This window comes from Ornithorhynchus anatinus, chromosome 10, assembly GCF_004115215.2.
Source record: "Ornithorhynchus anatinus isolate Pmale09 chromosome 10, mOrnAna1.pri.v4, whole genome shotgun sequence".
In the NCBI taxonomy this organism is placed as follows: domain Eukaryota; kingdom Metazoa; phylum Chordata; class Mammalia; order Monotremata; family Ornithorhynchidae; genus Ornithorhynchus; species Ornithorhynchus anatinus.
The window spans coordinates 9,988,682-10,010,649 of NC_041737.1; the positions used below are offsets into that span (position 1 = coordinate 9,988,682).

Genomic DNA, 21,968 nt, shown 5'->3' on the forward strand with positions numbered 1-21,968 from the left:
TTAATATGATCCACTCTCATGATCAATTCTGAGCAGAAACCAGGTTGAATGTGCCGTGAACTTTCAAGTTTCTGGACTGACCTACCAAGACAGACACTGTCCCAGCAACAAGATGAAGAGTTAACCTGAGTTCTACACAGTCAGTTCTCTAGCACGTTGGGTTCTTCAGGTACTCGCGTTACGGCAAATTTGTGTTTTGCCCGATTCACGTCACGCCAGATGCCGCACGCATGAACACCGACGTTTGTTCCAACATCGCGTCATGGTCTAGTCAGTTGGAAATGCGCTGTAGGAAGACTGTTCCCTAATTCTGTTGTTAGGGTTATGGCAGAACTATTTCAAGGAAAGACAGAGACCGAGAGAGGCGAGAGACAGAGAAGAATCTTCTACTCTAAACTTACCTTTTACAGACTGTAAACTCCTTGTGGGAAAGGGACATTTCTTTTGCTTCTGCTTGTATATTCCCAAGGACTTGCACAGTGGCAAAAGTTAAGTACAATGCTCGGCACACAGTATGCCCTCAATAAATACCACTGATTGATTAGGACTGCATTGCGGCAAGTTAGATCTACAACATCTAATTACAAGCTATTTGTTTCTGAGAGTGTTCCTTTCTTTATTATTGAAGCACTAAATAGGGCAGAAATTGAATATCTGACATTTATTCCACAGGGACAATGGGGGCGATGGCAACATCCAAAAAACGAATGGAACACTCTTACGTGAAATCTGTGTTCTTTTCTATCTGGTTAGAGTTATAGTGAAAGGTTGCTCAAATTAAGTAACGGTTGAAACAGCTCTACTTATTCGTTTCCTCCCTCTCCAGAAGAGAAACTGTTTCTTGGCTTCTCATATCTGAGAATGTGGCTGAAAGGTTGGAGGGCAGATTAGCGATTCTTTTCCGTGCTGAGTTACGACAATCAGGAGAAAATGAAGAGACAGAGGAACTGGGTTCTAATCCTGACTCCGCCACTTGTCTGACGTGACTGTGGGCAAGTCACTTAACTCCTCTGTGCCTCAACTGTAAAATGGAGCGCATGGCCTAGTGGCAAGAGCGCGGACTTGGGAGCCAGAGGTTGTGGGTTCTAATCCCGGCTCCGTTACTTGTCTGCTGTGTGACCTTGGGCAACTCACAACCTCTCTGTGTTTCAGTTACCTCAGCTGTAAAATGGGGATTGAGACTGAGTCCCACGTGGGATAACCCGATTACCTTGTATCTTCCCCAGTACTTAGAACAGTGCTTGGCACATAGTAAGTGCTAAAACACCGTAATTATATTATTATCCTTGCTCTGATCGACAGTGAGCCTCATGTGGGACAGGGACTGTGTCCAACCTATCTTCTATCTACCCAAATCTCCATACAATGCCTTTCACATAATAAGCTCTTAACAAGGACTATTTAAAAAAAAAAAAACCAGACCAGCAGCCCAATCCCAAAACACAGCCTGCTTTAACTCCAAAGAAGGTCCTGATGTATTCTCTAGGTGAGAAACTTACTACATTCAGGGAAACAGCTACTGCAGGAGTGGGGTGGTGAGAATCTTTTATTCCTCCAAGTCTCGGTCACCAGCCCCTTCAGGTTCGGGATTGGCTGGCTCAATCCAGGACGCTTCCCGTGCCGTCCGGGGGTTCAGAATCTGGAAGCCGTGTACTGGTGGTAACCAATTATGGGGATAATCTATGGCACTACTTTGCGCACAAGTAGCGTAGGCCTTCTCCCAGAGCATGCACCTAAGGGCATTATGATCCTCTGACGTCCTGCGATGACCTTCTAAAGCACCCAAAGTGGCTGACTCTGATCATATGGTGGGCAAAGATGCCACCCCTATTAATTTGGCTCTCTTTCCCCGACTACCTTCTCTTCTCACTGCTTTTCCTCCTCCTCACCCAGCTCTCTCTCTCAAGCTCCGGCTCCTGCCCCCACCCAAGGCCCAGGCGTCCCAGCTAATAGCCCCCAAGAGCCCTCTCCGAGCCAACCATGGAGCTCGGTGGAGATCCAGATGGAGACGACTCTACTGCCTCTAATCCACAGTCTCCATGAAAGCTGACATTTGTATTAAATGAATACATAATAGTACCATGCCTGGCACATAGTAAGCGCTTAACAAATACCACTATTATCATCATCGATCCAGCAGAAGTGTTACTGAGTAGGGAAGAGGGTACCGGGGTAACTGCAATCCTGGAGGTTTTCACTTAAATGCTCTCGGTGTCATTCTAGTTCAGCAAGCGTACACAGTAAGTGCTCAACAAATATGACTAATAATAATAATAACAGAGTTCAGCTCTTCCTGTTCAAGGTCAAATCCTCCCTGCCAAAAGCTCGAGACATTTTAGGTAGAAAACGCTGAATCTACCAAACTCAACGCCCTCCTTTTTAAAGACTTGGCTGCGAGACAGCGCAGTCCAACCCTGGGCTTTAATACAGCTGCTCGCTGCTTCCACCTCGAGAACAAGGTAGAGAGAGAGGTGTCCAATCACTCAGGTGAGGGCAGTGAACAGAAGGGGAAAAAAAATAATCTCCAGTTCTCAGCCTTTTCTCCCAAGGGGCAGTTTTATCACCGCGCTTGTCTCACTCCCCCGGTCAAAAATCGGAATACGTGTTGGGGCAAGCGATGGGGAGTTGGCCCAAACGAACCACAGGAAAGCCGGAGTGAAGGGTCGGGGGGAAGGGAATCCACACTCAAGAGCTAGAGAATGCCCCCCCCCCCCCCATCAAGTCAAGCTTATCCGTGATACACAATTGGCTGCCTCAACAGGAACCCAGAGCCTCAAGACATTATGCCCCTACTCCACTGAGGAAGGGGGCTGATGCTAGGAAGGACAAATGACAGGATGGCCAGAAGGATGCAAATGGACCCTCTGGAACTCAAGGCTTCAGAAGACTGCCCTCCTTTCTGAGGGCTTGTCGGTTTTTCATCTTTCCTCTAAGTACTAGTCGATCTTTAGTGGTCTTGCTGCGAAACAGGATGGCAGAATAACCACAATCTATGTAAGACTCGCTTCGCTTTGAACCCAAAAAAGCAACTGAAATGCAGCGCATGTGAATTTCCAACAGCCAAAGATGCTCGAAGGACTTACATTAAAAACACTTTCAAGTTGAAATGTCTATTGTTTAATTTGTGGTCTTTTAAAATCCACTAAGGTTGAACATTACTTTGCTAAATATTTGTTTTTAATCTCGAGATAACCACTACTCCTTGAAATACTGCTTAGTCATTAGCAAACAAGCTGTCTTCCCCTTCCCACAGTAATTCTCCAGCCCAATAAAAACATCCCGGATAGGTAACGGCACCCTTTGTAGCTCCTGCTAGCTGTGATTTGGCTTCTTTTCAGGATAGAACTTAGGTTTGTCTCCCCTGTCGGAATGTAAGTTCCCTGTAGGCAAGGAAAGTGGCACTTCTTTATTCTACAATTCCCAAGTGTCTGGTACAGCGCATCACACGTGCTCACTAAATGCTATCATCGCTAATACCGTGTGGAGACTAATTTCTTAGGGACTTTGCAAACTGGAAAGTTGTTTTTTTCCAACATATCCTAAAAGTATTGAACTATTTTTCCTACTTGAAAACTCAGATACTTACTTATTAGGCAGTGTACATGATGAGAGTAACGGGAATTGTCTGGGACGGTAAAGCTTCCATCACAAATAGCAACCTGACTCTCTCCAAAAGGAAGAGTGAAGAAGCAAAGTTTATACAATAAGCAGCCCAGTGCCTGTAAAAACAAAAACAAACCATGAATATCGTCAGTGAACAGGCACACGGTTATGGTTAATATTAGGAAAGGGATACATCCATCAAATTAAACAGACTGCAGGGTCCCTCTGACAGTCTCTAAGCTCTCAAGGAAAAAGCAGGATCTCAGAGAGTGTCAGCACACCAGTTCTTCAAAATCAAAGCGATAAAAACAGGGTCCCCAAGTAGAATTTTTAATGAAACCGAAGGAATCAAAAGCCCGTGATAAAACCGTTTTTGTGTGCCAGCTAGACCGTAGCTCATTTCAGTCCACCGAACAAGCTTGCATATTCAATTACTTGGTATTTACACAGCTTAAGGCAGCTACACGCTGCATCCCATTATCCAGAAACACCTTCTAATCAGACTGCAGCATTTGGGGAGGACCAGAGGTTTATCAGAAACCTATTACAGCCACCGTGTGGGCCGGCAAAGCATACAGCTGCAGCCACTAACTTCCGCGTGAATGCAATTTCTATGGCCAATGTTCCCAAATAAGAAATCAGCGAGCCTGGCTTTATATTGGCAAAAACGGGAGTTCGGTCAAATGGTCCCAGCTACTTGGAAGCTTCATGAAGTGAGGAAAACTAAGCAACTCAAGTGCCATTTAGCAGGGTGAGAAATAGCCCAAGTTTTCGGTAAGCCGCAGGCACAGGACCAAAGTTAAATATAATTAGGATGTTTTTACTCTACACCTACAGTTAAACTTCCACATCATTACTTCCATGCAAAACCTGGACTTGAATTCTCTAGTTCTCTAAATCTAAAGTCTACTCAGTTCGTTTTGGAGTATTCCCAAAAATATGGCATTTTAGCCATTTCCCTTTATAACTTCACCTTGAGGTTAAAAAGACAAAAATTCTTGAATTCTCCATTTTGGGTCTTCACCAACCAAGTGGATGCCGGCAGCAGGAACCTCGTCGTTTTCTAAGCACGTTATTCCGTTACGCTATACGCCACAGCCCCTCTCAGGGCCGCACCCAGAGAGTTTCTAGTCCTCTACCAGTTTTGACTACAGGAGGGAGAGTCGAGCAGGGGCCTGTCCGTTCCATTCCTAGCTTGGGCAGTGGCTAGCGAGTGGCAGGCCGTCGGCTACAAGTCCAAATTCACCTGTGCTGAGCAACAGCGGCCCTGAGCGGAGAGAGTCGGGGCAGAGACTCGAGTTGACTGCACAGGAGGCGGCAGTGGTCAACCGCTTCTGGATTTTTACCAAGAAAACTTTATGGATACACTACCAAAATGACTCCAGATGGAGGTGGGGCGTTCTGCGAGAGATGTGTCCATGGTGTCGCCATGGGTCGGAGACGGCTCAGCAGCATAAGACAAGACAAATATGCCATAACTAAATTTCTTCCACCATCAACCAGTAAGAGTGCTTCTTCCATGGCATACAAAGCACTTTTACATTTGAACGCACTGTATAAAGTATCTTCCGGTTAATTGCTTCTTTGGGGAATAATGACATCTCTAAGGTATTATGATATGCTGTCAATGGCCGTGTCATCTGTTTAAGTCTTCAATGCCTTGAGAAAAAGGGGGACCTAGTGGAAAAAGCCGAAGCCTGGGAGCCAGAAGGAACTGAATTCTAATCCCAGTTCTGCTACCTGTCTGCTGGGTGACCTTGGGAAGTCACATCAGTACTCTGCGCCTCAGTTACCTCAACTGTAAAATGGATATTAAGACTGTGAGCCCCATGTGGCATGGGAACTGTGAGCTTGTTTCCACCCCCGCGCTTAGTACAGTGACTGCTTGAGGAAGCACTTAAACACCATTTAAAAATAAAAAATGCCCAATTACACACCTTCCTCAGGTGCAGAGGTGAAAATCGAAATTTTCTCAGGAAACTGCATGGGTGGAATGGGAAGAGAGGGCATTGGGCGGCAAGGGAAAAGCTTCGCCTCGCCTGGCAGCCTGGAGAGAACTATGGGAACCACACAGATCCACCCACAGGTCAGGCTGGGGGCAGAGTCATGCCGGGCTGGAGCACCCAGGAACCAGGGGCCGGGTTTCTCCGACCTCCACCCCCTAGCAGCCCCCTCAATCTCTCCTGCAGTGGTGCCGGACTCGCCACGGGAGCAGGTCACCCTGCCAGTGATGAACTGGCCGCCTGCCATACTGTAGAGGAGCCAGCGTGATCTAGTGCATGGGCCTCCAGACAGAGGACCTGGGTTCTAATCCTGCCTCCGCCTCTTGTCTGCTCTGTGACTCTGGGCCTCAGTTCCCTCAACTGCAAAATGGGGATTAAGACAGTGACCCCCACAGGGGACAGGGACTGTGTCTAATGTGATTAACTTGTATTTAAGAGTTTAAATGCCATAAGTAAAAAACTGCAATCTAGCCTCAACGGGCAGGTGCATTACTGAATTTTAGTCAAGTCTGCTCCTTCGCACGATTTTGAGACACTCTCCCCACACACATCATGGAATCCCTTGCCCAGAAACCTCGATCAGATATGTCACCACTAATCCCAGCTCCATCACGTGTCTGCTGTGTGACCTTGGACAAGTCACTTAACTTCTCTGGGCCTCAGCTACCTCAACCGCAACAAACGGGGATTAAGAACGTGGGCCCAATGTGGGACAGGGACTGTGTCCAACCTGATTAACTTGTATCTACCTCAGCACTTAGAACGGTGCCTGGCACATAGTAAGCGCTTAACAAGTACAATAATAATAATAACAATATGCCAGCCTCTCCCGATTCACGGCAGAGGGAGGCTTGGCATTGAAATAAAGAAAATGCATCTGCTTTGAAACAATTCCTTCAGAAATACTTTGCTAAAGGGTGTCCTGATGTTCTTTCTCCTCTGCTCAGAAGAATACGAAAGCATTGGCCTTGGAGGGTGGTGATAAAACTCTGCCACTCAAGGTTTGATGTCTAAATAATCAGCGATAGAAATCTGGAACTTTTATCTTAGCTTATCAACTCATGTAACTTAGCTCTGCCACTTGTCAGCTGTGTGACTGTGGGCAAGTCACTTAACTTCTCTGTGCCTGTTACATCATCTGTAAAATGGGGATTAAGACTGTGAGCCTGACGTGGGACAACCTGATTACCCTGTATCTCCCCCAGGGCTTAGAACAATGCTCTGCACATAGTAAGTGCTTGACAAATACCACCATTATTATTATTATTTTTAGGAACTCACAGTAAACCTGCAGCATTAATGTAGCTTTACCAGAGGTTTAATACTGAATTTTAAGGAGAACTGGTGAAAAATTCACAATCACCCTTATTCATTTTCTCATAACAAATAGGGAAAATCCAACCATTATTATAATGCAAATATCAAAGAACAAAGGGGTCAAGATCGGTTTGCTGACTACTGCAGAACATGACAGTCGTGTTTTTAAAAAGCAGATGCACTTTAATAGGCTAAGCCTATATTTGTATTTTAAATAGCATCCACTTGAACCCACTTTAATTGCAACATTTCAGAGCTTACAAACAATTACCAGTCATAGTGATTGCCTAGAATTGCCTTTTAAAGCCCCGGTAACCTTTTAAAGATATTTTAAAGAACTTCTGAAGAATTGGTCAATTCAGCTTGACAGAAAGTTTCAGACCATTTTGTTACATCAGCACTCACCTTTCCAGCAACTTAAACAATTGATTCTTTTTGATGGGAATGAAGACTGTAAGAAATGCTGTAGACTGTGCCTATATTTTCATCTTTCTAGTTCAAAGTACCTTGGCAATCTGAAAGTTAACAAACATAACCTAGGTTCCCTTAGCAAACTGGAGACTGGAGACTCACGTTGGCCCATTTAACTGTCGCCCAAACATTCGGTAATGGCTGCTGCTTTCAATTCTCCCATATTTGAAGGATAGATGACTTTAATAATAATAATAATGCTTTGCAGGGCTTCAAGGGACAGAGATATTACACTGCTTGACTTATCCTATACGACTCCATATGACTTGACTTTATATGCTCTTCAAAATACTGGAGAATCGAGGTCATTATGTAAAAAGCTACCATACGCATTTTCCTATTTGCAGATGCCAAGCAACATTTGGGTTCAAGGAACGGCAATCTACTGGAATGTGTTATCTGAACGCTATTCGAGGCCTTACTCTTTAATGATATAAATTACCATTTTATTTGTGAGAAAGAGACTAAAAAGGGAGACTATGACTTGACCCGGAAACCTGCATCTCAAAGGATTTCTTAAAATCCTTTCAAAGCTTTAAATCACTGGAGGTGAATTTGTTCTGTAACGCTTAAGATAAACATCAAGAGAAAACACATGCAAGACTGTGGTTTTTTTCTGTGAAACTTATAATTTTACACCATCAAACCCTTTAACGAAAATCAGAGCAAGCCTCCTATTCTCTGGCAAGAACGCTACTCTTCTTGCGGTGACATTTAATTTGAAACATACACTTAGCTTTTCTTTACTGAATTAGAGTCCAGTAACATTTAATTCACTTTTAATATAAACCCTGAATAGATAGAGCAAAATAGAAAAAAAAAAATTGCTTCTTCTTGAGGCTCGCCTCCTTTATATTTGGGATCATCTCCAAAGAAATCGTTGTCCTTCGTTTGAATAAAACGATGCTTTCTAATTACAAATGTAAACAAAGCACCAGTTTTCCTCTGGTTTAGACTTTGTTACACGGAGCTGGCCTAAGCCTATCCCTTTAAGAATCCAGTTCAAACTCTGAGACCTGACAGTTCGGGGTCGAGGAAAGAGGAGCTGGCCAGCTGCACTGCTGCAAAGCAAATGGCTTGGGATTCCACACTGCCTTCCACTGAATGCTCAATTAAAGGACCAACACCTGACGGAGAGTAGCTCCTCCCCCATCATCATGCTAGGATCCACACTTTGGATTCTGCGGGAATCCAAGAGTTACTGCCTCATTTCTGAGTCCGTTAATCGATCGATGGTACTTGATGAGTGTTTTCTGAATAGAGTACGGTACTGAACATTTGGGGGAATACCACAGTTTGCAGAAACAGTTCCTACCCTCACGGAGTTTGCAATCTGGCAAAGGAAACACTAAAGCAAATTACAAACGTGAGAAGTAACAAGAGTAAAAATATGGACATTAAGTGCCTACTGGAGTGAGGAAACAGGGAGTATCCAAGTCCTTAAATGATGCAGAAGTGCTAAAGTGGCAGTAGGTCAGGGCGAATAGGATAGGAAGCTGAGGTTAATAAGAAAAGGACTTCTGGAAGAGATGTGATTTTAGAAGGGCCTTGAAGATGAGGAGACAGATGGTCTGCTGGGTGTTAAGGGAGAGGGAGTTCCAGGCAGAAGGGAGGGCACGAGCAAGACGCTGAGAGCAAGAGAGATGAAGAGGAGGCCCGGTAAGTAGGCTGTCTTGAAAGGAACAGAGCATGGGAGCTGGGGTGTGGTGGGAGAGGAGTGAGGATAAGTAGCAGGGAGAGAGCTAACCGACTGAGCGCCTGAAAGCCAATGGTCAGGAGGAGCTTCTCCTGGATGCCGAGAGGATGGACAACTATTTAAGGATTTGGGGGTGGGGGGGGGAGGCAAAAAAAAATTTATTTTTTTTTAGAAAACGAGGCTGGGCAGCAGAGTGAAGTATGGACTGGAGAGTGGGGAGACTGGAGAGTGGGGAGACTGGAGAGTGGGGAGACTGGAGGCTGGGAGATGCGCGAGGATGCTGATGCTGTAGTCGGGTTGGTACGTGACAAGTGCCTGGACCTCAGTGGGGGTCGTTTGGTTGGAGAGAAAAGGGCAGATGAGAAGGAAGGGACCAACGGGATTTGGAAACTGAAAATGCGAGGTGAGGCATAACAGAAAAATGGCCACACATTTTTCTCTACCTGGGACTACTAAAAATGCCCACCAGAAGAAACGCTAAAGTTTGAGGACGCTATTTCACAAAATATTTAAAAATAATTCACCCGCTTTGATGTTGAGATTGCATTTTAACTTGAGGTGGGGAGGTAATTCCTCAAGTGGTTTTTCCCTTTTTATTTTCATACTGTCAAAACTCCGCTGCTCACCGATTTTTTAACGCTAACTACAATTGGTCTTATTTTCTTCACAGACGACTCAATTTTCAGCAGCCCTTTAACATGGCTAAAGAAATCCACAACTTTCTCTTCCTTACCCAGATGTCAGCCTTGGTGGTGATGGATTTTCCTCCATAAAGGTTGATCATTTCAGGTGCTCTGTATGACAGAGTCGTATACCTGGCAGTGAATAAGTGAATTGGAATGGAGATTAACAAAAGATACAATACCTTTCAAAAATGATAGAGCTACATACTATACATAATAACCTTTCATATGCAGCAATTAAGTTATTTATATATATTTACATATGGTAGGCTACTAAAATATAACTTAGTGTCCTGTGGATTTACCCATATATGATACTTAATATATTTGTGACTCCAGAAAGTTATATGATTAATAATTAAAAAGCTTACTCTCATATATTTAGCACTAGAAAAACATTAATAATGACAGTGGTTTGAAGATATATTATACATACACATATTAACACAAAAATATAGGCTTTAAGGCCCTCACATTAAAAAATGTTTTTAAGAAAGTATGTCTTTACATTGATCTATTTTCTAAGTAGGTTTCTAAGTGGAGTGGATTTCTTCATTTTTCTTTTTTTAAAGCTTAATACAGTCCCCTGCTCTCAACAGGCATAGAGAAGCAGCATGGCTTAGTGGAAAGAGTACGGGCCTGGGGGTCAGAGGTCGTGAGTCCTAATCCCAACTCCGCCACTTGCCATCATTATTATTATTATTAAGTCTCATACTAGTGAGATTCACTGCTCAATTAAGATATTTGAAAGGAAATGAGATGTTAGATAAGGAATGGGGGAAACTTCCACATCATTTAAGGTCTTGGAATCCCTCAAGTGAAATCACTAAAATTTTGCAGGAATCTAGGCTCTCAAATTACTCCAAAGAAAAAATTAAACACCGCTGTACTTGAAGTCTCAGCCCATTTCACTGATTGACTTTTTATTGTTTTTAATATTATTTTTAAAACAAAAGTCTTTAGATCTTTCAGTTCTCTTGTCCTATTACACCCTAGCTCGCATTCCCTGTTCGTCCCAAGATACGCTTCTCCCTGTTTGGTTCTTGCCCTGAAGCCTCAGATCATCCTGGTTAAATGAGGTACAACTGAGTAGGTTACCTTGGGAGAAAAGGAGTGCGAGCAGGGGTGTAGTAGAGAAGGGAGTGGATGGCAAAGAGGGAGAGAGCTGATGGAGTGCCTTATGGCTACAGGTTAGGAATTTCTGTTTGACGTAAAGAAGGTAACCATTAGAGGTTTTTTTTTGGAGTGGGGAGAAGGATGCAGAGCAATGATTTAGAAAAGTGATCTGGGCTGCAGAGTGAAGTATGGACTACAAAAAGGAGGAGCCGGAGGCAGGGAGCAGTGAGGAGGCTGGGACAGGACACCTTAACCAGGGTTGAGTCCATTTCGATGAAGAGGAAAGGAGCGATCTGGAGGACACTCAAACAGGATTTAGCAAAAGACCGGATTTGAATGTTGAAAAGTAACGAAGAATAAAGGTTGGGCTTTGTAAACAAGGAGGAGGGTGGGGTCACCAACTTGGTATGGGGAAGTTAGGTGGAGATGTGTTTTAGTTTTCAACATATTGAACTGGAGGTGCTGGCAGACTTTCTACAGAGAAAAGTAGGGAGGGCAAGAAGAAATTCATGATTACAGCTGAGAAGGAGAGTCTCCGGCTACCTTGGTAGATCTGGGAGTCTTTGGCTTAGGGTGATAACTGAGAACCGATGTGCTCTCTGGAAATGGGGAGCATAAATTGCATATGGTAGGGGACTCAGGACAGAGAGCTTGGATGAACACCCTCAGCTAAGGGGTGGGAGACAAAGAAAGAACCAGGGAGGAGGTTGAGAAGGATTAGCCAGTGAGGTAGGAGGAAAACCAGGACAAAATTGTGTCGGATAAACCAAGTTTAGCACTTAAGGGTACATCTATTTATTCCTTGTATTTGGTCACCCTTTTCATTTTTTGTTTCCTTTCATTACCAAACATCTAATTGTCACTTAGAACATCCTAAATCTTAATTTATACCATAATAATAACCACCACCTAGGCTTCCCCACTCATTCCCATTGTATACACTGTGCCTGCTAGTCTCTCTCCATCATGTTCTAGGCTCCTTGAGAGGGGTCTTTAGAAGACTCAAACTATTTTTAATGAAAAATATAGCGTTCTCTGAACAGTAGGCATTCAGACTGAATTTCTCTTTTAATCTAGTTATTAGCCCCACTGGAAATCAAACTCTCTGGGAAAAGAAACTGTGTAATTTTGAGCAAGTCTTTAAACCTGCAATAACTAAGGCAATGTTTTTCAACTTTCAAATTATTTAAATAGGGACTAGATGGAAGTGTAGCTAAATTTTACAGATCTGTGCACTGCTGTGGCTACCTCAGACGTATCCATAATATGGAGAAATATTTATCGCTACGGCCTCTCACCAAGAAAGGATATCAACACTCTCCAGACCCACGACATTGCCCGAGTCTCTGAAATGTTGCAAAAGCCAGAGAATTGTGCACTTGGTTTGTTTTGCTCACTGTGCAGTTCATGGCCAAGCTTCTCTTGGCTCTTGTTTTAAAGATTTTTGAAGCAAAATCTGCTACCCGCATGAACACACCCTGCTGTTTCATAAATGACATTTTTATATCTATGGGCTTATGAAGGGAGCAGTTGTACCCATGCAGAGTTGCGCAGCCATGCACTAAACTCTCACTGAGTTTCATATCTGCTTTAGAAGATAACTGATGTGTGACACATACAGGGGGTGGGAGGTGTAAATTGAAGGAAACCCCATGCAAAACAAAGAAACCTCAAAGTTAAAGTTGCAATGCCGAATGATCGGGAGTGACCCAGAGTTGACCTGGTACAAGATTTCTGTGCAGTTATGGGAACACAAAGACAGCAAATTCTCATTTTACCAGATTTTCGTTCTACAGAATATATTCAAACTAGTCCACTGATCTTTCATTAATACAGAAGTAATATCATTAAGGAACGATTTTCCCAAGGACAAAAACAAAATTTCATAGGTAGGAAGTAGCGTGGATTAGTGGAAAGAGCACGGGCCTGGGAGTCAGAGACCTGGGTTCTAATCCTGGATCCGCCACTTGTCTATGTGACCTTGGGCAAAGACATTTAAGTCTTCTGTGCCTCTGTTACCTCATCTGTAATATGGGGATTAAGACTGCGAACCCAATATGGGACAGGGACTGTATCCAACCTGATTAACTTGTATGTCCTCCAGCGCTTAGAACAGTGCTTGACACATAGTAAGCACTTCACAAGCACCGTACTTATGTGGGACATGGTCTAGCGCTTATGACAGTGCCTGGCACATAGTAGGCACTTAAACATCATTCTTTAAAAAAAAGCATGAAATGGAAAGAAGTTGATTTCACCATATTTATAGTAAAAATACAGCTTGGCCTAGTGGCAAGAGTGCAGGCCTGGGAGTCAGAAGGACCTGGGTTTTAATCCCAGCTCTGGTACTTGTCTGTGTGACCTGGGGCAGAGTCACTTAACTTCTTTGTGCTTTGGTTCCCTCATCTGTAAAATGAGGATTAAGACTGAGAGCCCTGGGTAGGATAGGGACTGCGTTCAACCTGATTATCTTGTATCTCCTCTAGCCTGGCATATAGTAAGGGCTTAACAAATACCATCAATATTTATTACTTATTAAAGGGTCAGAGCAATCTTCCAACTGGTAAGCTTCTATCTCTGCTTTCCTCAGAAGATGATTTAGTTCATGGCTTCAAAACAGTCAGAATCTCCTAACACTGAGCATGGAAAAAGCAGCCATAATGTTCTAAAATTATTGGGACCACCAAAGACCCTGCTTGGCAGGTTCGGAAAGCCTTCCTACAGAATCCGTGACAGTGTGGGTTGCTCACTGAACTTGGAGGTCATTAGAATTTTCCTTTCACAACAATGCCATTTCTTTCATGGAATTAAAAAATTCCCCATGGGCTATAAGAAAAACAGCATCAAAATTACCTGTTTCCAACAACGTTAGATCCAGATATTCACAAAAGCAGCTTTTATTACTAACAAGGGTCTTGGAACTTAAGCTAAATGTTGCATTAAATATGTCTAGAACTGACTAAATATGCAATGGTCACTCTAATGCTGGAAATACACGTGTACCCTTTCCACAAAACCCAAGACCAAAAGAAAAAAATCCTTCAGACTTACTTTTTAATTTCTTCTTCTACAACATTAACCCCATCTTTCTGAGGATTAAGGAATTTATTTGTGGCACTTCCAAAGTCGCAGAGAACATAGTTTCCACCATCATTTAACAAAATATTCTCTACCTTAAGAAAAAAAGAACAGAATAATTAGAAATACTTTTCCATATGGAAACAAACAGTGACTTAATGAGGGCTGGAAAAGGAGGCTTTGGTTTTCACAAAATAGAACAGCTAATGGCTCCATGGCTCCACAATGACTCTCCCCACTTTCGAAGCTTTACTGAAGGCTCATCTCCTCCAAGAGGCCTTCCCTGACTAAGCCTTCATTTTCTTTTCTCCCTTCTGTGTCATCCTGACTTGTTCACCGCCCCACCAGAGCCCCACAGCGCTTATGCATATATCTGTAATTTATCTGTATTACTGTCTCCTCCTCTAGGCTGTAAATTAGTGGGCAGAAAATGTGTCTGTTATATTGTACATTCCCAAGCACTTAGGACAGTGGTCTGCACACAGCACTGAATGAATGAATGAATTAATTAATTAATTAAACGAACGAACGATCTAGCCTGTTTGAGCCAAGAGCTAGCTCGGGGGAGGGCTACAAACACTGTGCTTTCCTCAGTCTCCAGCATGGGCTAGTGGCAGGCCTGGGAGTCAGAAAGACCTGGGTTCTATTACCGGCTCCACTGCTTGACTGCTGTGTGACCTCGGGCAAGGCTTTTAACTTTTCTGTGCCTCAGTCACCTTAGGTGTAAAATGAGGATTAAAGCCTATTTCACTTCTTTGTGCCTCAGTTGCCTCATTAGGACTGTAGGCCCCACATAGGACAGGGACTGCGTCCAACTGGATTAGCTTGTATCTACTCCAGTGTTTAGAACAGTTCCTGACACACAGCAAGCGCTTAACAAATACCATCATCATTATTATTCTCCGCTTATTTTCCCATGATGGCTCAAGATGGGCTTCTGACAGCATTGTTTCTCTACTGCTTCGGGAAAAGCGGGAGAGAGGGAGAAGAAATGAGGAGCAGGAATCAGAGGAGACCCCAGGCCAACTTAGAGCTGCATCACCTCGGTCCAGGAGGAAGAGGACCCTGACTTGGCGATTCCTCTACCCGAACAGAGCGTAGGAAACTCCTCTGGCCTCAGGCAGCAAGCAGAGCACGATCCGAAGCGCAGCCGAGGAGTAAGACCTGCTGCCCTGGGTGCCGGAATGTTACCGTCAGCCCTCCAATAGAGGTCTGGGTAGGAATCGATAAGAGCTGGATTCAAAGGTACAGTACATCCCGTTCTGCCGTAACACACTCTTTAAGCACGCCTTTTGGCTAGAATAAAATCAGAGAATGGGGGAACCTCCTTCTGACAGTGCGGGCTTGCTTGAGCTCGCACGTCATGTTACTGGAAAAAAATTGTTCAAATGCAGTGGGCCGGCTGGGAATGGGTACGAACACTGCAGCCTGAGCTGTTCCAGAACGTGAGGTCTCACAGGGACACGATCCTCCCGTTACAGCCTCCTGGCCCCGGAATGTCTCTTATATTGTTGTGCTGCACTCTCCCAAGCACTTAGTACAACGCTCTGCACACAGTAAGCACTCAATAAATAGTACTGACAAGGATGGGGGAAAGGAGACTGAGGTGAGCGCAGACCTCCAAATGCTGCACTCCTGGACTCCCACCTGAGCCCAGCCAAGCTCTAGCACAGGCTATTTTATTATCCCAAAGGGTCACTTAGGGTACACATTCCCCAAAAAATGCCACCTTCATCACAAGGATTAATTTTTAAGTGACCTCGATGACTACGTCAGTTTAAGAGACTTTTAACCCTTAGTACAGTTTCTGGTGCATAGTAAGCATTTAAATACCATTTAAAAAAAAGAGTCCATTTCAGAACAAAGTGCTACTTCATAAGAATTCCAATACTAGTCATTTATCCATTCAATTGTACTTATTGAGCGTTTACTATGCAAAGCACCGTACCAAGCCCTTGGGAGAGTACAATACAACCAACCAACACACTCCCCGCCCATAACGAGCTCACAGTCTAGTCATTTAGTTTCACAAATACCTTCTCCTACATTCCCAAACTAAGGCTGCTGTTTTAAATTATCCTGTAATTTTGTAACGACCAACTCCAGTTATACAAATTTATAAGACACAGACTAATCTATCAAATATACCCCGCCTTCCCCTCTGATCAAAGTCACTGTAAACTGCCCTTTACTTACAGCTTTAAAAATATTCCATATTCAAAATCTACACTGCAAAACATCCAAGTCAGCGGTTCCTCAGAACTTTAAATCTTGGAGCCTCCGCTGAAAAGCTGAAATGAGAATCTTTCAACTTTCTTGGATATGGTTTCCCCAAACTCGAAAAGCACCACCTTCTATCAGATTGGTTTAGCTGAGCAGTTTCAAAAACAATAGCTGAAAAACTCAACTAGGAAACGGCTGCTTCTCTGACAACTTGACAAAATGTGGTCAAGCAAGACAAGATAAGCGTGTTTTTCAATTAACGTCAGAGGCTTCGGCTGTTGGTCTTCCCTTCTGCCGAGAAGCTGAGCCAGCTCTGCCAGTTTCCTCCGGTTCTCACCTTCAGATCCCGATGAACTATAGGAGTTTTACACTGATGTAACCTGGCAACAGCTTCACAGGTGTCACAGAATATCCTCAGCACCTCTGGCTCGGTAAAACCTGTCTGTAGCCGCTTGTTCATCTGATTCACCACCTGCCCCGCTGACAAAACAAAAGCAGTTTAGAGTGCTGAGCATGTCACATACAAGGCCTGTCCCAAGCCCAGTGAGAACAAAAAATAATAATACCTTAATAACTTTAAAACTATGGGGGTGTGGAAGGGAGAAAATAACTTATTCCACAACTAAGGAATACAAACCCTAGAATTTTGTTCCTTACAAAACTCTAACATCCACCTCTGGTTCCCCAAAAAGGAAAGAGTAGCATACAAAATATGCACGAGGGATAAAAGCACCGTCAAATTTATTAAGCATCTACTGTATGCCAAGCACTGTACTAAAAATCTGGAAGCATTCAGTACAAGCAGAAGACATGGTCTTTGTCCTCAAGGAGTTCATAATCAAGGAAATTAAATGCCAGATGATTCTGATTGCACTTAAGCCTAAGTGTGCTATTTTTATTTTATATTCCAGCCAATTGTCATGATTTGTTCAAGACTACAGGTCTCTCTCACTTTACACTGGGGTGAATTCTCCAAACAAACAAACAAAAGAAATCCTCAGGACTGGAAACATCCTTTTTTTTTTATTGTAGCAGAGGCTCATTCAACCATCTCTGTGGTCTCCCAAGTTTTCAGCTATAGCATAATCAATCAATGTTATTTACTAACAGCTTACTGTGTGCTGAGCATTGTACGAAGCACTTGAGATGGTACAATTCCAGTCGGTATCACATTAGGTGATGTTGCTTTAGGTTTAGAATATTTCTTCTGCCCACATGGTGAAGAGTCTAGGCTCCCTACTCCACAGCTGCTTGGCATCCATTCTCCTCACATTTTCCAATCTAGCAATGTTACACGTTGAGCTTTGATTTGATGCTATTGGGTTGTTTTACGGGAACTCCTTCATTGTGATCCTTCTTACCAAATGAATATGAAGTCTGAGAAGCATGTATGCAAAGCCCATAAAACCATTCAAGCCGAATGAGGCATCCGTAGAAGGTTCTGATTTCACCACAACAGAGAACTGCAACTCTATGCAATAAGACTGGTTCAACGGCGCGACATTATTTTACGCTATAATTATGGCCAAAAGCTATTCTGGGAGCACACAGTTTACAACGTTCTTCAGAAGCCAGCGCAGACTCTGGTTAGGGTCCTCCCAAAAACGAAGACGGTATGAGGGTTTCCAAAGTCCTCTGCCTACCCTCTCTTCTTAAAGACGACGACGATGGCCACGTCTTTGAAACTGTGGCATTTCCTTTAGAATGTAAAGATTCCCGCTCCTGCTTCTGGGGAAAACAACATATCCCAAAACCTGCGTCTGTTTTGGTGACTTCCTCACAAGCTGGTCAGTTCTCTATTATTCATAGGGCCTTGTTCTCCTGGGCAAAAGTGTTAAAATAATGGCGATCCTGCCAATTCTGCAAGATTCATTGTCTGGGGTGAGCGTGGAGCCAACTGCACTCCTCAGCAGCAGCAGAAATGGATCTCTACAGACTCTTCGGGTGTACAGAGAAGTCCCTGCTTTGGTGGTAACTGCTGAAGCCTTAGTCTCTTCAGCCTCCCCTTCTTTGTTCTCTCTCAGTGCTTTGGCAAACACCTTGCTCGCACCCTCCTTCCTGCCTGCAACTCCTCTTTCCCTTCATATTAGCGCTCCGTATTAGCTTTGCACACAGTAAGGACCCAATAAATATGACTGAATGGATGAATACCTGATAGATCACAGCTTCCAACATATTTAATGTCCTCTTGAAAAAACAACTCCTCCAGGAGGTCTGCCTCGATAAAGATCTAATCTCCCTACCTCTAATTCCTACTTCAGAACTTCTCCTCCACCTAAGCCCTTGAGCCCTCCTAGGGATATCGTACACTCCCAAGTGCTTAATACAATGCTCTGTAAATAGGCACTCTATAAATATCACTGATTGGCATCCTACCTCTTGTCATATTCCTTAACTTGCTATGCAGATATGGTTTGCAGGCTTGGAGAGATCAACCCTTGGTCCAAATCATGAGGCGGCATAAAGTGTTTCTGACACATTACTTGATTTGCCGCGATCGCTCAATAGAATTTACTGAGAACCCAGTTTATGCAGAGCACTGATCGTTCAGTACGCTATAGGAATGGTTTAAATGCCAATTTGCAATTAATTGGTTGATGGGCATAACAAGCAAACATCAGCCCACCATTTGGCAACACACACAGCAGTAGTAACCTAAAAAACTTTCCATTGTCCCCACTAAAAATGACAGAGTCTCCTGTCAGGAAGAGATGACATAGCTCAACCCTTAGACTTTAAGGCTGAGAAACAGAGCAGAGGTATCGATTGTAGTAATAGTGATTTGCACAGCACCTCTCGTGCTCCCACCGGGGCGACAAGGCAGGCGGGATTCCTGTTGGGCCCATTCTGGCCTAGTAGAAAGAACACAGGCCTGGAAGTCAGAAGACCTGGGTTATATTCCCGGCTTTACCACGTATCTGCTGTGTGGCCTTGGGCAATCACTTAAATTCTCTGTGCCTCGGTTACCTTGTGTACAAAATGAGGATTAAATCTGACTACCTCCTACTAAGACTATGAGCCCTAAGTGGGATGAGGACTATGCCCAACCCGAATAACTTGTATCTACCCCAGGACTTAGTTCAGTGCTTGGCATGTATAGTCAGCGCATAACAAGTACCTTTAACAAAAAAACATTAGTAATGGCTTGCAGAATGAAAACTGAAATGATGTCCAGAGCAAAAGGATAAGGGTGACCTAAATCTACTCAAGCTTAGGGTTGAACGGGAAGGGAACCGGGGTGGTGGGAGTGGTGGGATCAACCCAAAGTCCCACCATCTGCTTTTCAGTCAATTGTATTTACTGAGCACTTTCTGTGGGCGGAGCATGTTCTAAGCAGTTTTCACATTTCTTGCTCCTTGTTCCTTCCCAAACTATCCGAAGGCCAGGTGACCCGATCACCAGAGTCCTGCCCAAAGACAATATTTTGCGGGACATTGTTCTCGGGGCAAGATCTGTGCTGACTTGTGGGCTATTTATACCGTAATTTTGTCATCGAGCAATTTCCTGACATGACTGTTTTCAGATATGTGGATTATCTTTTAGTTCTGACCGTCAGAATCCTCCAAAGAATGCCTTTGAAACAAAGCAGGCCGTTTTTAGGATATCTTTTCTGGCTCACTTCTCATTCAGGATAAGCTGTAGGTTGGACACCTAGGGTTCAGTAGAGTTGCTACTCTTCTCAGCAACTGAATCACCCAGATCCTGGGCTGTTTATTTGCACAGGACTTTCTGTTCAGGGTAATCTTTCAGTCATCTGTAGGCCTAAAGAAAATCCCTCTGCCCCCTAGACTGAGTGTTTTCAGGCTTTGACCCTTTCCCTTCTTAATTAGCAGGCAGCTGTGGGCCCAAAATGGGGTATGGTAGGGAAGACACCCTGTTTATCTCCCACCCATAAAAGGAAAAAAAAAGGGGGGCCAAAAAACAAAATAAGCTTCTCCTAGGAGGGGAGTTGCCTCCCCAAAGACATACAGCAAATCCCAAGCAGAGAAATAGCTAAAGGGGAAATCCTATTGTCAAAGATCTTACAGTTGAGAAACTCAGTAGATATTCCAGACCAATAAAACTCCACATTGCTGAAGTTAATAACAAAAGAAATGTCATTTCTGGGTCACTCTCATGGTCCATCCAGCCCTGGATTCTATCTCCAGTGGAAAAAAAAAGGAATATCTAGAGGAATGATTGCCCTCTTGGACCTCCATTCAAATGGTGAGGAATGAGCCATCTGATATTCCTACCTTGTCCCTCTATATCCCTCCCTCTGGACCACCATCCATGAATTTATCCATTCCTTTCTTCAGCCTATTGTTACCCACGCAACTTCTTGTGGGAATGAATTCCGCATGCTCGCTATCTAATAAGTCAAGCAATGGTTCTTTGATTGGCTTGAACCCCTTGCTCTCAAGCTTCAACAGGTGTCCCCTCACCCTGATGTCAAAAAACAAACAAAAACCCAAAAAACAAAAAAACAACTTCTGTTAGACCAAACATTTATCAGTTTGGACTCTGGGATATTCCACCAATCCCTGCAAGGCTTGGTCATCAGCTTAATCCAATCTACAAGCATTTTCTTCGGCTAAAATTTTTTAAATAGCATGACTACTTAGTAGTCCGCCAGTGATCCTCCCAATTACATTGGTTGTGTTCACACAGCAATATCTGCTTCAGAAAACAGAAAAAAACAGTGACTTGATGGGAAACGGGAAGACCAAAAGGAGTCCGTGATGAAAAATACAAATTGGAAGCGTTAATTTCTGACTCATCTTTCTGATGCTCTGTAAATAACAGTTCAAGGGGGAAAACAAAAAAAAAAACACATACCCCCATTAAGTCGGAGGAACAAAAGATTCAGCTCCACTCAAACTGAAGATTAGCAACTTCAATGCACAGGGATTGAAAATAAGAGTCAGGCAGATGCAAAAACACATCGCAACGTGAAGATGAACATGATCCTTTCATTGGGGCAGAAATGGTCTAATTTTTTTTCAGTTTATGTGTAATCCAATGTACACACGTAGGTAAAAGGGCGCATTAATATTACCCTGAAAATGCAGTTCAACCAAATAGGTTGAGGGCAACTTGAGGTCTGTCTTTTCAAAACTATTTAGTTTATACTTTCAAAAAAAATACGCAGGCAGCCTGATACCAAAACACTTCCTATTATGGACTTTTTCCTCAGGCTTCCTGTTTTGAACCCAATAGAATGTCCCCTGGTTATCCATTTCAGGTGGTACTTCAGTGACATCCTGGCTTCTCTGCAACTATGACTGAATTCTAAGTATTCAGAGCAACCTCCCCAGTAGGAAAATAATGAAAGCTAGGCCTGCAATAATCAATTAGGGAGCAGCGTGACCTAATTGAAGGAGCACAGCCCTGTGAGTCAGAGGACCTGGGTTCTAACCCTGGCTCCGCCACTTACTTGTTCTGTACCCTTGTGTAAGTCACAGCTCCTCTGTGCCTCAGTTCCCTCATCCTGCTCCCTCGTACTTAGTGTGTTCTGGGCGGGGAACGTGTCTACCAACTCTGTTGTACTGCACTCTCTCAACCTCTTAGTATAGTGCTCTGCACAAAATAAGTGCTCAATAAATTCCAGTAATTGACTACAATGAGAGTCCCACATGAGGCAGGGATTATACCAAATCTGATTATCTTGTACCTAGTTGTCACGCAGAAAAAACACGTAAGTGCAATTATTATTATTAACTATCCTGCATCAAGTCACAGCTGCACCAGGAAAAACTCCAGTTTTCTTCACTGACTTATGTAGTTAAAATGTTGAGG

The 21,968-nt window shown here is 43.6% G+C and overlaps 1 protein-coding gene across 1 annotated transcript in view; it reads right to left on the reverse strand.

Annotated features, from left to right (window-relative positions):
• Positions 1–21,968, reverse strand: part of BMP2K (BMP2 inducible kinase) — a 95,385-nt gene that overhangs the window by 42,513 nt on the left and 30,904 nt on the right. The window contains exons 4-7 of the mRNA XM_029074170.1: positions 16,528–16,670; positions 13,941–14,062; positions 9,824–9,905; positions 3,587–3,719 (exon numbers count right to left, since the gene is read on the reverse strand). Coding sequence (XP_028930003.1) covers positions 3,587–3,719; positions 9,824–9,905; positions 13,941–14,062; positions 16,528–16,670 — 480 coding nt within the window. The remainder of the gene's footprint in view (positions 1–3,586; positions 3,720–9,823; positions 9,906–13,940; positions 14,063–16,527; positions 16,671–21,968) is intronic.